General features: G+C 40.1%; 1 protein-coding gene across 4 annotated transcripts in view; it reads right to left on the bottom strand.

Moving 5' to 3' along the window:
* Nucleotides 1-1465: 1465 nt before the first annotated feature.
* Nucleotides 1466-16757, bottom strand: part of PLD1 (phospholipase D1) — a 199049-nt gene continuing 183757 nt past the window's right edge. For all 4 annotated transcript variants that reach the window (XM_070406795.1, XM_070406794.1, XM_070406797.1 and 1 more), the window contains 3 exons: nt 13339-13492; nt 5637-5754; nt 1466-3856 (listed from right to left, as the gene is read on the bottom strand). In XM_070406795.1, the coding sequence (XP_070262896.1) occupies nt 3632-3856; nt 5637-5754; nt 13339-13492 (497 nt within the window). In that variant the 3' untranslated portion in view covers nt 1466-3631. The remainder of the gene's footprint in view (nt 3857-5636; nt 5755-13338; nt 13493-16757) is intronic.

The raw sequence follows: 16757 nt of genomic DNA, 5'->3' as shown, positions 1-16757 counted from the left end.
CCCTCAATAATGCAAATCCATTGATTCTTCACCTGCAATTTTTTTGATAGAGGCTGACAAATGCCTTTTCCAGTGAATTGCCACATTCAGAATTTCTCAAGGCCTATGCCTGGTATGACCTATTTTAAACCTCTAAACTGCCAGTAAGGATTGGTCTCAGAGGATCTTCCAAGGAGGTAAAAATGTATTCCAAAACATACTTAACATCCTTTAGCATTTGCTCACTTTATCCAAGAGGGAAGAGAAGTCTCAGAGGGTCCGCTGTATCCTTGCTACACAGGGGACAGGCATGTGAGTATGCTCAAATGACAATCCTACTCAGCCACTCACCTCGCAGTGGGATGCTGAAAAGAATGATTACCTCGTTAAAAAATGACATTTTGTCAGTCACTTAAAAGCTAACCTGAAGATTTAGTGTAGAGGCCTAATTTTGTTTTTTCCAAAAGACCTTTTCTCGTCCTCTAAAACTGTTTACATACTGAGGAGGTGGTCTGATTGTGGACGGAGATTGAAGGAACGAGGAGTGAGGAGATGCAGAAAGAAGCCCAGTTCTTCATGATGTACAAAACCTGTTCAGCCTGTAGTCTTCCATCTACAAAGATTTCTGGGCCTGCTGTTTTCATCTGTTCATTGATAATGAATTACAATTTCTCAAGTTATTACATAAGAAATTAACTGCTAATTTTTGGCAATCTATAGGCAAATTTTCTTCCAAAGGTGGTAATAAAACCAATGTTTTGTTTTACAATAAGCCACTGAATTACCTAAGGACCAGCTCTGTAGTCCTTTCAATGATGCATTACAGCGGAGAATTCAGAACGTCCCACTGCAAGGTGAGTCACCAAGTGGACACTTGATACAGAGCAATGCCTGTACCAGACCTGCTATGTCCTCCAACCACTGAGCTTGGCCAATCTGAATAGCATTAATAACTTTTTTTTTACCCTTCATTTCTTATAATCATAGAATTTTCCTTCTTGGAAACAAAAATTATTCCAGAGATTATCAGAGTGACAGGTACAACATTATAGGTATTCCAAAAGATTACAGTCAGTTGGAAACGTTGAACTGATTCATAATAGTTTTTCAAGGCTTTGGATCATTTGCATTTTTAAGTTTGTATCAGACATTGCAATTGTTAAAGATAGATTAGGTAGTAATGGTGTCAGAGGATGAAGGGTAATTAGGCCACACAGTACATCTCATGTCCACATCCTATGAAATTTTTGCAGAATGCTGAACTATGTAAACTGCTATTTTAAAACAGGCAATTATTGCACCAAATTTTCCATAAAATCCATCTAAGTAAATCTTGTAGCCTTTCATCTTTGCAGATGAGCATCTTGCCTTTGAGAAGATGCAGTAGGAAAGAAAAAAAAAAAAACTTGCCACGGAAACCAGCAGGAAGATTCCTTGTCTGAGTTAATGTAAGTTTTTCATTTCATTAGCACTCTCCTCCACCTCATTTATTCACCCAACAAGCATTTATTGAGCACCTTGTATGTACCAGGCACTGTTCTAGGCTCTGGGGTACATTGAACAAAACATAGGCAAGTCCCTGCCCCAGGGGGCTTACATTCTAGTAGGGGGAGACAGACAAAACACCTAAATACATAATATCACAGGGTTTCAAAATTGCTTTGAAAGATCCTTTCTGAAATCTGTGTACTGACATCTATGATAAAGTGAGAGGAGAGGCCAATAATAAACTATAGACATTACATGAGTTCCAGGTTCACGATCTCTAAGGTCAACCACTCTGTAAAATGAGGGGAGGTAGAATTAAGTAATTTTTTAAAGGGAAAGGATCTTTTTAGCCTCTTTTTTTCATGGTTTTAAAGGAGACTCTTGCACAAAGTCAAGAGCCAGTTTGATGACTGTTCTATGATTTTTAAAAATGTTTAAAAATGAAATATAAGAAATCCTTAGGTATTCCACATACACTCAACACTTGAAATGCCAATCTAAACTTCATAAATAACAAATGTCTTATTTACAACTGCTAAAGAATGAAGTTCTGTTACCATGATTAGCTATCTAAGAAAAAAGTTATTTATTCATAAAGCCTACTCATTTCCATTGTTGATTATACAATCCCAGTCCCACTTCATTTGTAAAAAGTTTTCTAGCTGTGAAATCCTCTCCTAAGATCACTGACCTTGTGCCCCTAATTAACCTTTCCCACTGGACTATGAGCTCAACGAAAACAGGGGTTGGGTCCTTGCTTCTTTGAAGAACCCAAATGAGATTCTGTCCAGGTAATCCCCAGACATGAAAGCATTTCACCTACCCCATGTTTTATGGACACAGCCTTTTGGGAGCCAACATTAGCTCTTTGGCTATAAAAATAGTTCTGTTTAGTAAAATTAGAGCTATGGTGTACCAAAAGGCACTCTAATGTCCAAAAAGGAAAAAAAAAAAGGTTTCCAGAACAATTCACAGACTAGAACAGTATGAATTAATGAATATCCTAACCTCTTTGGAAGCCCTGGTGGAATGTTAATGTATATTTAATAATGCAAGTGAAATAGCACATCTTTAGCAATCAATTTTTCTTTACGAAGATAACACTGCTGGAGAGCTGAGTATCAAATAAGGTTGGGCTCCTACTTATTAACTTGGTATGAGTTATAAAACCTCTGATTCTCTTGAAAGACAAATTGCACTCACTGGTTTGATTTTGAAATAGAAAAGCCTCAAATTTCAATCAATCCAGCAGCTAAGGATGACAGAAAATTTTTCAGGACTCTAAGGAATCTTATTTTCTTATCTGGATCAGATCCCCACTGACACCTGGAGGTTTCTGAAGGCTGCATGCTCTGTTGTTGAGTTTTATCGGTTGCTGTGTAATCAAATATCCTACACATGTTTTCAAATTTGATCAGGCAGGCCTCATCAGAAGGACACATCTTGTCAGTGCCTTTAGAGGCAAAGTGAAATCTCTGTCTCAATAACTGAATTTAATTCCTTCCTGTTGCTCTGTGGTGTCAGGATATGTATTATAGAGTGTCAATGTTATCAGAACTGCCTAACATGGGCTGCTGTGTAGAGTCTTTATTATCCTGTCAGTCACTGAAAAGGAATAATGACCGCATCCTTGCTTGGGGAACACTACCACTTCAGGACCAGATGGGCAAGGGCATTGCACGTAACCTTGAAGAACCTTGAAGCAGCAGCATGATACCTTCTAACAATAAACAAGATCTCAACCAGCGCTGTATGGACTATGAGGGCAGGTCCAGCAGACATTAGCTGCATAAATGAAAGTCAGAGAAGAATAAGGAAGTTCAGACGACTTTTGGCAACCTAGATCACAGTTACAGGTAAATTCTTGTTGGTAAGGGAAATGCACTTTGGTGTACATCATGGAATTTGTGTATGTGTTCAAGTTGTTGAGTATATACTACCAATAAGAATGCAGTCCCTTTCTCACAAGGATAGGCAGGAGGAATGTAAAGCCCTGATGACGTTCAGTGTCCTTACATCAGTGTGACTTCAGCCCTTCCCAACCAACCCAAAGGGTCCATGGGTTGGACACAAGAGTGCATCAGGCTGTTCTTGGCTGTTAGGCTTCAGAAAGTCACTGTGCGCAGTGCACTCTTTGGGGTGGAAGTCTCTGAGCTGATAACTCTTAAGTCCAAACCTCCATGGGCACCATGGCTTCTTTGGTTCCAACAGAAGGCAGTAGGCATTCTCCAGACAAGAAATTAAAGGGGAATTGCACCAAGAACCCACGGATCTTTTTCAGTTCCTCCTCAGCTCTAATGGGATCTTCCTTTGCCAATATGGGCTTAGTTATAAAGTCTCTCAGCTGAATTAAAGTATGCACTTCATCATTGGGAAGGCACCGGAACACCTGGTTAAAACACAAAGAGGAAACTGAGTGATAAGTGGAAAAGAAAGCATATCCCATTTTTGGAAAATACTAATTCAAGAGACAAATCTTGGCTTTATAAAACACTATTAGTTTTAGGTTACAGCATAGAGCTGACTGAAAAGTTGCTTTTCTTATTTACTACAAAGAAACAAATTTCCTTGCTTTCAAAAATAAAATAAGTAGACTCATATCTGATCTACAAAAATTATTAACCCCAGGAGAATGTCAAGCTTATAGTAAGAAATTTCATTGATGTTATGTTTTAGATAATAATCAATGCTCAGTGGATAGAGTGTCGGCCTGCGGACTGAAAGGTCCCAGGTTTGATTCCGGTCAAGGGCATGTACCTTAGTTGCGGGCACATCCCCAGTGGGAGATGTGCAGGAGGCAGCTGATTGATGTTTCTCTCTCACCGATGTTTCTAACTCTCTATCTCTCTCCTTTCCTCTCTGTAAAAAATCAATAAAACATATATATATATATATATATATATATATATATATATATATATAATCAACCCTTAGTTTCAGTGGAGGATCCAGATTAAGAGAAAAATTGTATAACTTATTTTTTCTGACTTTTTATTTTGAAAAATGTTCCTATCTGTACCTTTACTTAGAATTATCCACTGTATACTTATTTTGCTCATTGGAAATATGTTTCAGATATCATAACACTTCAGCATGCATTTCCTAAGAATAAGGACATGTGTCCATATAACCACAATACCATTCTCACACCTCAGAAAATCAATTGCATATTATTTAAGATGTGGTCCATATTCAGATTTATCCTATTATCCTCTAAATGTCTTTTATAGCTGTTATCATCCCAATCCAGGATCCAAACGAGGCTGTCCGCTGAATTTTAAAAATTACATTTTAAAAGACTGCATGCACATGACCTATTTGATCATGGCCTTGGATCTCAGTATGAAATAAGGCTGTGTAGATAGTGGTCATGTTTCATTAGGAATGATGACATCTCCGTGCTGGAGGGAGGGGGCTCTGCAAGTCATGAAGAAGAACACACTTTTACCCAACCTGATAGATGGTCAATGGATCTCAGCTTGAATATTTGCTATGATGCAAAGCTGGCTACTTCGTGAGGTAACCTGTTCCACAACCCTTAACTTTTGTACATAATCAATGGATTGAACTTACCAGGAAATGCATTTGGTCTCCCTAACAAATGGGGCTGGTTTTAAAACACCTTTCCAAAATTAGAGCTGTCCAACAAAGAAAGTGTCTTATTATTAGTAAGCTTCATTATAAGGATGGATACCATGTACTATGTGATAGATACAATTAATAGGCTAATTTTATCCTCATAACTACCCTAGTGAATATTCTTCCTAATTTATAGAAGAATGGAAGGCTCAGAATGTCAAGTCACTATTCACAAAGTTATATTACCAGCAACTGGGTGAGCTGGGGTGAACCCAGTTCTGACTCATTTTTCGATTCCATCTGCCTGTTTTTTCTTTGTCACCTAAGAATGCTCATGATGGATTCCTGAAGCAGATGAGAGATCAGAATGCCACTAAAGTCTCTTCTAAACCATAATCCGTGGTGCTTTTTGACTCTTTGTTTTCTAATATCTACAGAGAGGTATTTTATTACAACTTGGAGGTAAATTGTTTTTTACGCTCATTAAGAATGCTCCATACCAATAATATGCAGAAATAATGATATGCTTTTGTGATGAAATTCAATGAAGAAAAAAAGGCAGGGGGCGGGGGAGAGTATGTAAGACTTACCTTGTCATAAATTGTAGCATTTCGAGCTGCCGTTGAAACCCATACCTCCTTGAAGAATTTGTCACTCACTGGATCCTGAATGTCCTCAATTGAGTCAGAAAGATATCCAAGAACAACCCTGAAATACAAGTGTCCTCCAAATTGAGTAACCAAGATAGAGCAGTCTGCTGCAGGCATTGTTTCTAGTGGTAACTTCATTAAAACTTTGTATGTGTATATGTGTCTCTGTGTGTTTATATATAAAAAACCCAAGTTTCAAAACAAAACAGAAACCCCTAGGTTACTATGATGCTTGAAAGTTTTAACTGTTAAATAGAGAGAGAGGCCTTAATTTTGATCTAAGAGAGTCCTTGTAATTTGGTCTAAATGGGTGAGAACCATGGAGAATAGGATTAGCATTCACAACAAGTGCCAGCAAATAAAACACATGACCTTGAAGAAACTTGAAGCAGCAGAATCATATCTCCTATCAATAAACAAGATGTGTTAAGTCCTTTCAAGAGCTATCTCAGTAAATCCTCAACAACATTATGAAAAATCAACTATTATCTTCATTTTATAGATAAGGGAACTAAAGCACAGAGATGTTAAATAACTTCTTTAAGGCCACACAGCTGGTAAGCTGTAGACCTGGGCCTCTGACCAGGACCATCCCAAACCTGTGCTCTTAACCATGACTTGATCTCTCTCCTTCCCCCTCTCTGTCCCTCCCTCTTGTCCTTCCTTCCTTCCTCCCTTCCCTTCTTTCCCTTCCTTCTTTCCTTCATTTGATTCAATAACAATGCTGAACTCTAGGGTACAGAAGGAAATACAAATGACATGGAGCCTCTCTGGGTAGATTTAAATTTAGAGGGTGAGATCAACAATAAATAAATAATCACCCTCAAAAGAATTAACTAAAATTTTGATAAATACAGATATACTTTAAGAGTATGAGATGGGAGTAATTAGGGAGGCTCTGAATTTTGCCTACCTGTTTACCTAACCCTATCTATCATCTTTTAGAATTCAGTACAAAGTCACCTCCATAAAACTTTTTATGCGCCCCCCCCCCCCCCCTTCCAATCTCCTATTCTTCCCATCAAGCCTGGGAGGTTTGAACATTCTTCCTCTGTTCCCCACTATAATTCATATATGCTTTGTTTTTATCAAAGCACCTGCAATACACACTATGCAACTTTTTATGTCTACCAGGCCCATTTCCCACTTCTAGCATATACATTCTCTGAGAGAACATGACTTGGCTACTCTCATATCCCCAGAGTGCCTGGCATAAAAGAAACCACACACTAGATGTTGTCTGAATGATCATATATAAACAGGGGACTCGGAATTAGAAGCTCTCAAGCAAAGCAAGACAAGTTTTAGAGGTCATATTTGAAAATGATAAAAACCCTGTACTTAGAGAGGCCTTAGGGTTGAAAAGGACTTCCATCTTAACCCTGTGAGGTAGATGGTACAGGGTTCCTATTTTGCAGATGGGGACCTAAAGTTTAGACACATACTAGTAATAGAGCTAAAATTCAAACTGAGTCCAAAGTCCTATGCTCACATACCTGGTAGGTTCCAAGAATATCAGACTTGTGCTTTGTTGAAAATAGAAATGGGGAAATAGGCCTTAGAAGGACTTTGGCGTTCACATTGAGTGAAACTGGAGCATATAGCAGACACTGGGGCAGAGGAGATATAGGATCCGACTTGATATTGAAATAATGGCTGCTGTATTGAGAACAGACTGTAGGGCAGGGTTGGAATGGAGAGGTCAGTCAGGAGTTACTGCAATAACCTAGATGAGTGATGGTGGTGGCTTGGGTGGTGGAGAGAAAGGTAGAGCCAATGGGTCTTACTGATAATGTAGTATAGGGTGTGAGAAAAAGTGAGGCACCAAGAATGACTAGCAGGGTTTTGGCTTGAGTAACTAGGATAACACAGTTGCCATTAGCTGAGAATTCTGTGGATAGAGCCAGTTTGTGGGGGAAGATTAGGAATTCCATTTTTAATCTATTGAAATGTCTATTAAATATTCAAGTGGCAATGTTAGGCAGGCAGTTGAAAAAATGAATCTGGAGTTTGAGAGGGAAGGCATTTGGGTTGGAGATTTATATTTTAGAATTGTCCATATATACTAGAGGCCGGTGCACAAAATTCCTGCACTCAGGGGAGGGAGTCCCTCAGCCTGGCCTGCGCCCTTTCACAGTCTGGGAGCCCTTGTGGGATGTCCAGGAGCGGGCCTAAGCCAGCAGTCAGACATCCTTAGCACTGCCATGGAGGCAGGAGAGGCTCCTGCCACCGCCGCTGCGCTTGCCAGCCATGAGCCCGGCTCAGGGCTTCTGGATGAGCGGCGCTCCCGCTTTGGGAGCTCAATGACCACCAAGGGGAAGCTCCTGTGTTGAGCATCTGCCCCCTGGTGGTCAGTGCATGTCATAGCAACTGGTTGTTTTGCCGTTCGGTCTATTTGCACATTAGCCTTTTATTATATAGGATGCATAAAGCCATGTGACTTTAACTGGGTTTACCCAAAGGAATAAATATAGACAGAGAAGGGGACCTGGGGCACCTCAGCAGTCAGGGAGAGGAGGAGTGGCCATGGAGACTGGAGAAAAACCAGAGGACCTCGTGTCCCGGAACCATATGACGTATGGCGTCAAGCAGAACTGTGTCAATTTCTTTCTTTTTTTTTTTTTAAATATATTTTATTGATTTTCTACAGAGAGGAAGGGAGAGGAATAGAGAGCTAGAAACATCGATGAGAGAGAAACATCGATCAGCTGCCTCTTGCACACCCCCCACTGGGGATGTGCCCGCAACCAAGGTACATGCCCTTGACCGCAATCGAACCCAGGACCCCTCAGTCCGCAGGCCGACGCTCTATCCACTGAGCCAAACCGGTGCTGGCAGAACTGTGTCAATTTCAAATGAGAAGTGACCATTGATTGGATTTAACAGTGTGGAGGTCATTATGTTGTTCTGTCCCAATTATCTCCAACATTGTCAACTCCTGAAAAGGCTCAGTCAGTCTTACAGGGATAAAAAAGCATCTCGTTTTAGTTTTAGTCTGCATTTTTTTTTGCTATATTAAAATTATTTAAAGTAAGTGGATCTGACACCATGGGCTCACTGATAATCTTGGAGTTTTGTAACCTCAAATTCTATTTCTACTTCAAATAATGTCTCCTTCAGCCAATATAGGAATCACTTTTACACAGGTCTTCGGGGATGATGTTTGCACACGGCTGCTGCTGCTCATTAAGACCCAAAGCTAAATTTGACTGCACCTAATTTGAGGGACCATACAAGTTATAACAATAAGTCAGTTATAATAATTCCTTTGATTTGGGTCAGGTCTAACCAGCTGAAAACTGAGCAAAAAGAATATTTCTGTGACTTTGCTTTTAAATTAGAACAAGAAGTAGGCAACATGTCTGCCATGTTATCAGTGAAGAGCTTGTATGTAGAAAAAGTATTTAAATAAGTCTATAACAGACAACATCTAGTAATAAATTATTTTCCCTGTCAGTTTTTTAATAATAAGAAACTTATATTGAAATGCACAGTGAAAATAATATGAAGTACTCTGGGTATTGTTCTGAGGACTAAGGTTCCAGAGAAAATGAGTTCGCTTTTATGTTGATGTGTATAATGGCAATTATTTATTTAAAGTTGAATTGTTTACACATCAGTGGGAAAACAGAAAAGCTGCAGCAAATTGTTTCTGTTCTTCCCATTCCTCACGTCTGTCGCTTTAAATGATTCTGACTCTACTTGTGAAGATAATGGTTTCTGCCGAGTGACGGTTACATCTGTGAAGTTTGGATAATTTTCTAGGACTTAATGAACTGTTGGACATATAGTTGCAGCGCCCTGATGATTGATTCTACTTAGAACTGACTTCACATTAAAATATGTCTCTCTATTTTTTTCCAGTTGGAAAATGTATTGAAGTTGCATTTTTTAAAGAGGAAAAAAATGGCCACAATATTTATCTTTGAGAATATTTCCTAATAAAAGGAGCTAAAATGGACACAAGGAGTTTGTGTGCTTTTAAATATATTAACTGTGTTTGCCATGGTGGCAAAATGAAAATGATTGATCAAGAACAACTGCCTCTTTAAGACAGTTTGAAAATAGCCAGGAAAAATAATCGCACCTAGGAATAAATTTAACATGAAATGTATAAGAGCAGCATACAAAAAACTCTAATGCTTACTTAAGAACATGCCCTGTCCCCAATAATAAAAACTCTTAAGCTTTATTGAAGAGCAAAAAAAAAATTGTTGAATAAATTGAAGTCTATATCTTATTCTTAAATAGGATGACTTGATATTATAAAGATGCCAATTCTTTTTATATCTATAGTAATAAAAGGGTAATATGCTAATTAGACCTGATGTCATTCCAGACATCATTCCGGACGAAGCTGGGGCTGAAGCAAAGCCCGGGTCCTGGGTTCCAGAGGGAAGCTGGTGCTGGCAGCTGGGGGAAGGAAGGCCTACTCTTGCACGAATTTTGTGCAATTGGGCTTCTAGTTAATCTATAAATCCACTGTAATCCCAATAAAAATTAGTAAGAATTAATAGAGAGCTTGAATAAATAACTCAAAAGTTCCTTTGTAAGGATGAATATTTAAGAGTAGCCAAGGTTATTCTGGAAAAGAATATTAATTTGGGGAAGTGGTATGGCAAGAAGTAGTATTACAATGCGCAGCTATAATAATTAAAATGCTATCAAATTGCAAGTAAACTGACTTTCAATAGAACATCATGGAGAGCCTAGTGATGCCAGTATATGTGGCCATTCAGTGTATCAGGAGGTTAGAGAGGCCAAAAGCACCCGCAGCACATCATGCAGTTCTGGGTCGGCTGGTTGGTTAGGGGGAAATGTGAGAGTTCCTACCTCATTTCTTATACCAAAGTAAATTTCAGCTGTTAAATGTGAAAAGTAATATCAAATAAGAACTAGAAAAATATAAGTAAATATTTAATCTTGGGCTGGTGAAGCTATTCTAAACCTATAGAAAAGGCGGGGGGAGGGGGTTGGGGAGAACCTTGATAGCTTTGATTAATAAGAATTGATATTTCCCCTAAATCTTTTAAATAAGAGGCAATTGAAAATCAGATGTGCAACAAATGTGGCATAGGAAGTTATAATTACTTACAAATCATTGAAATTAAATTAAAACATTTTAACTGGGCAAAGCTCACAACTAGATGAGACAATCTACAAAAGGACAATTACATGTGAATACATTTTTGAAAACCCTAAAAATTCAAATTAAAATAATAAAATTCCATTTGAAATTCACCAAATTGGCAAAGACTAAATAAACTAACAGAATTCAGAGAAGACAGGGGGAATAAGCCCTCTAAATATTGCTAGTGACACAATAGGAAGTTGGAAGCAAAGAACACTGCACACTTCCTTTGACCAGAAGTCGCATAGTTAGGATTTAGTTAAGGAAATAATTAAGAAAGTAAACTAGATGTTATCTAGAAACATACCATTTTTTTAATATCAGCAGAAAATCTGCCTAACAATGAGGTACTACTTAAAGGAATTATGGCACACTCAATATAATGCAGCCATTAGATGTTATAGAATACTTAAGGACATGAAAGTATGTGTAACATTACTTAAATAAGAAATAATCTTGTAGAACTGCAAGATCTTAATCATGTTTTCTTTAAAAAAGGACAAAGTATAGCAATATATATGTATAGAAAAAAAGTGAAATGATATACATCAAATATTAAAATTGTTAGCACTGGGTGGTGGAATTACAAATAAATTTGATTTTTTCCCATTGCTTTTCTGTGTTTGCCAAATTTGTACAATGACAATTATGTTGCAATCAGCACCACCTACTACTATAATTATTATACATTTAGAACGTTATAAAGAAGCCCACCGCTTTAAAGAAAAGACTTCAGCTCATGGAACTGAAAAGATATGACATTCCTAGTTGACACAAAAAATATTTTTTCCCGGTCTATGCTACAGTAGGCAATGAATGGGTTGTTTAGCAGGATACTAATTTTATTTTTTTTAAATATATTTTATTGATTTTTTACAGAGAGTAAAAGAGAGGGATAGAGAGTTAGAAACATCGATGAGAGAGAAACATCGATCAGCCGCCTCCTGCATACCCCCCACTGGGGATGTGACCGCAACCAAGGTACATGCCCTTGACTGGAATCGAACCCGGGACCCTTTTGTCCGCAGGCCGACGCTCTATCCACTGAGCCAAACTGGTCAGGGCAGGATACTTATTTTAAACTCTTCCCTTGCTAAACAGAACACGATAGGAGCTAACTAAAATATCAATGGTTTGAAAAAAATCTTACTGGCAAAACAATTAGTAACAAAGGCAATAAAAATTGTGAGACGGTATTGACAGTCCAGTTTTGAGGGATGGGTTTGCTGAGCTCCTGGGGCAGTGAGAACAGAGTGAACCATCTCTGAAACCGAAGCTTTTATTAGTTTTCAAAAGCAGAGTTAGGAAGGAGGGAAATGGCCACCCGCATTTGCAGGAAGGGAGGGGCTCATTTTGTGCTCATCGGTTTCCAAGTGCGACCACAAACACCAGAAGGGTTGAGACTGCTGTTGCATGTGTTTGTGCCATGCCTTTCCCCAAATAGCTGGAAGCACTGCCCTTATACAGGGACACCTGCTCCTCTCACTGTGAAATCCAGTCCTGGCAAATATAGTTCTAGAATCACGGTTGTGAACTTACTGCAAAAGCCTAGAGGTGAGAGAGTGGTCTGGGGGTCCGCAGACAGTGGGAGCTCAGCGTGTCTCAGTGAGCAAGGGATGAGTGGGGAGATAAGGAGCCATCTCGGAATTAGGTTCCAGAAGGATCACTGATCCCTGAGCCTAGACGAACTGGGCCTGGGATGGGGCCAGTTTGAGTCTAACTCTAGAAAGTTCTCAGTAACAATTAAATGAAGGACTCTGCCCAGTCAGTGTAGCTCAGTGATTGAGCGTTGACCTATGAACCAGAAGATCAGGGTTTGATTCCCAGTCAGGGCACATGCCCAGGGTTGCTGGCTTGATCCCCAGTGTTGGGTGTGCAGGAGGCAGCTGATCAATGATTCTCTCTTACCATTCTCTCCCTCTCCTTTCCTGTCTGAAATCAATAAAAATATATATTAAAAATAATAATAAATGAAGAACTCATTTCGGGCCACGTAGCCCTTGCTTCCTAACCCTGTGTTCCCTCTGATTGATTACAGATTTGTTTAAAACTCACACCTTCTTGCAGAAGGTCAGCAATCTCCCATGTCTGGAGCCATCTTCAATGAGAACCAAAGTTTCCACATGTAAAATAATACCAGTAGTCGCTGGCATTCACTGAAATAATTTTTATTATATCCTTATATTACCGGAACCATTTCCATTTCTAGAAATAAACTCGCTATAAAAAGCTTAAGTAGATACTGGATAGTCTGACCTGGCCTAGTCCTAAGTCCATGAATAGATTTAAAATGCTAGTTTCTCCATGACACATACACATAATACAAACCATTAAAATAGACAATGTCTGAGCCACACATACTGTCATTTCAAAGAGTCCTGGAGGTTCACGTCCTGTATCTGGGAGACACGATTAGAGGAAGAAGAACCTGGAGAGGCGGCTGAGGCTGGGCCGGGCTCCAGTTCTACTGCAGTACAAGTAGTCAAGACAGACCCGGGCTTGGAGGCTCACCTAAAGCACTGTAGCCGGAGTCCGTGGGCAAACCGGCCCGCCTGGTACTCTTCTCCATCCATCACCGAAGGGACCGTCTCGGTGTCCTGCACAATGACTGCCACTTCACTGTCTCGCTTTCCCAGCATGCTTCGGTCATTGATGTTGGCAGAGCCTGTAGGAGAAACAGTGACACTGAACAATCTTCTCTTCGAGGCAGACACTGTCAGCTGCCCTCCCACTCGATTCTACCTTGCTAACAAAACCCTAATTGTGTTCAGGTCAGCAAGAGCTGCTGTGCTGTAGGGATGCGGGCCCTTCCCTAACCCAGGGGTGCATCTGGATCAGTCTAAGCCAGCAGTTATAATTTCATTCTTTTGGCCAGTGTTGGACTTAGATTGGGCCCTTGACATGATTCTAGGCCAGTGGTTCTCAACCTGTGGGTCGCGACCCCTTTGGGGGTCGAACGACCCTTTCACAGGGGTCGCCTAAGACCATCGGAAAACACATGTATAATTACATATTGTTTTTGTGATTAATCACTATGCTTTAATTATGTTCCATTTGTAACAATGAAATTGGGGGTCACCACAACATGAGGAACTGTATTAAAGGGTCGCAGCATTAGGAAGGTTGAGAACCACTGGTCTAGGCAGTGTGACATGAGGAAAAGTCTGCTAGTGGCTTCTGTGAAAGTTTTTTTGTTTTTTTCCTTTTCATAAACTGGGACAAGAACAGAATGCTGCTGCTTCCAGCCTTTGGCTATTCTGACGGAGCAGGTGGATGAGGATGTGATTCCTAGACTGCTGCAGCCGTTTTGTAACCATGAGGAGACAGACAAGCTGGAGATGGCAGGGCAGAAAGAAGCAAGACCCTGGGTCTCGAAGTCACTGAATTAGCCAGCGCTAGAACGTTCTCACCTTCTGTTATGTAACAGTACGTTTTCCTTATGGTTTCACACGCTTCTAGCTGGATTTTCTATTTTGTGGCTCAAAGGATTCTAACCAGTATAATCATTAAGCATACAAAGAATACAAAATATGCTTACCAGTTCAACTCAGTCAGTTTTGAGACTTACTCAGCCTCTGCAGACTTTAACTTATGATCATAGAATTATGAATGTCAAAACCCAAGAGTGCCTTCACAAGCAAGAGTCCACTCTCAATACAGATTACCGTCAGTGGCTCTGGGTTTTCCATTCTCTGGCCTCACTTGTGTGGCATGCCAACAGCTTCTGTATCAACTTTCTTCCAGCCTATTTTTAAATCCAAACGAGCTAAGAATGTTGACTCCCGTGTGAAGGGCAATTATTTTAATAGTTCAACCTGTGCTTGCTGCGTTCCTCAGCCTCGCATTCAGAAACCCCATCACGTTTTCTGTGTTAATCACTGCAGATTCATTCTTTGAATCCTTGAGGTGTCCTAGAAACTACAGAAGGGCCTGACAGGTTCTTCTTCTTCTCGCTCCTCTTGCCCTAATCACATACTCCACTGCCTCGGGGGAGTGGGGCACTGGGGCACGGGCTAGCCCCTGTGATGGGGATACTCAGGGTGTAAGGTGACAGCAGCCTGGCCCGAGCCCACCTGGAGGGATGTGGTACATGAGAAAAATCGGGCCCATCTTGAAGAGACATCACTACCATTTGCTCAAAGTTGTCATGTAGTTAATATGCAAATCTATGATAACTATGGATGCGAATGGAGCCCCACAGTGACCCTGGGTGACAGAGAAAGGATGGAGCACCTCACCAGACATTTGGGAGCACTACCAGAATGCTGTAAGGTGACAAGACAACCTTTGAAACACTTTGTTTTGTTAGCAACCAATAGTCCTTTATACATACACTTTTTGATTACCCTAGAAAATGTACAGCTATATCTTTGGATTGGACAGTTGGCACAGCCTTAGTGTGGGCCAAGTCATTTAATCTTTCTCAGCTTTGCCTTTTATACATTGAGATCATAATGTCACTGTAAGAATTAAGTAAGGTCATGTGAAAGCACTTGTTAATCTATAAACGGCCCTACAAGTGTTAATTACTATTGGCATCATTATCAAATTCTTCTTAATGCTTTATAATGTCTGCCGCAGAGAACATTGCCGTAGAAAAGGACAATTAGCATTTTATCAGAGAAGCGTCCTCTCTGGGTTAATCACCCCTCACCCTGGTGTGTGAACTGCAGCGTGGAGAGGAACCAAGTTCCCACAGTGCTGCTTTGGGACTTCACTACCGCTGGCCTCCAGCAGAGGCCGCTCTCGGGCTGCAGGCTGCTGGATTGGGTGGTCATCACTGCTCTCCACTGTCAGGAAAACTGGGGATGGGAAGCCTCCTACACACACACACACACACACACACACACACACACACTTACTTTCACACCAGTCCCCCAGTCTCCCTCCCACCAAGGTGGGCCCTATTCCCAAAGAGAGAAACACATTCCTGGCATTCTGAGCTGGAATTCTTAGAGAGAGGAGTGGTTTTTCTATTTCCAGAGCTGATTTGGAGTTACCCAGGGCACTGACTCTCAACCACCCTGAGTAAATGTTGGCTACTATTTAATAGGAATGTGAAAAGGGGCTGAGAATATTTTAGATGAATGTAATGAATGAGATACTGAAAATGAGATGTTTGTTGATGTAAATACTACCTCTATTCTTGTTAAACGGTTCCACACTCTGAAAAGCAAATTCATAACAGCAGATATAACATTACTCTACTTTATAACATGGGAAAGGAGAGAGGGCGAGGCTCTAGAAAGTTACATGCTGAACTCTTACTTAGGGGGAGTGCCTTCTGGCAAAGAAAGGGAGGACATAAAGGGGAATTCTGACCTTTTATTCCATACATGCCCTTAGGGTTTGCATTGTTTACAACAAATACGCATTGTAGTCATGTAGTACTTTTTTGCAGTAACTACAATCTCTTATTTTCATTAGGATATTGGCTTGATATTTAAAACCACTTAATTTTTAGAAAATGGTATTTTCTAAGTCTCATAATATTAGGGAACTTTTTAAAACATGTGAAATACAACAAAATACAAAGGAGTATATGAAAAAATATATATCTTTGGAGTACTAAATCATCACTGAATTTAACACCCAGGCTGAAAAACAGAACCTTATCACATCCCGAAAGCCCTCAGGTGTCTCCCATGCATGCCCTTCCCTCTCCGAGAGGGAAACTTTCTAGAGAATTTGCTGCTCGTGAGGTTCTGCATGCTTTTAGTTTATATAAAGGGAATCCTATGTAATCTTTTGAGATTTGCATCTTTTGTTCAATAGTATGTCTTTGGGATTTATCTGTGCATAATTGTAATCATGATTTTCCTTGAGTGAACACACCAGGACTGATTCATTCTATGTTGATGGACGTTTGGGCTGTGTCTGAGTTTTGCTGTGAAGCACAGTTATGCTCTAACACAGGGCGTGTATGTCTC

This window comes from Myotis yumanensis, unplaced genomic scaffold (assembly GCF_028538775.1).
Source record: "Myotis yumanensis isolate MYYU_CA2020_CCGP unplaced genomic scaffold, mMyoYum1.0.hap1 SCAF_2, whole genome shotgun sequence".
Classification (NCBI taxonomy): Eukaryota; Metazoa; Chordata; class Mammalia; order Chiroptera; family Vespertilionidae; genus Myotis; species Myotis yumanensis.
This window is presented reverse-complemented; position numbering and strand designations above follow the sequence as displayed.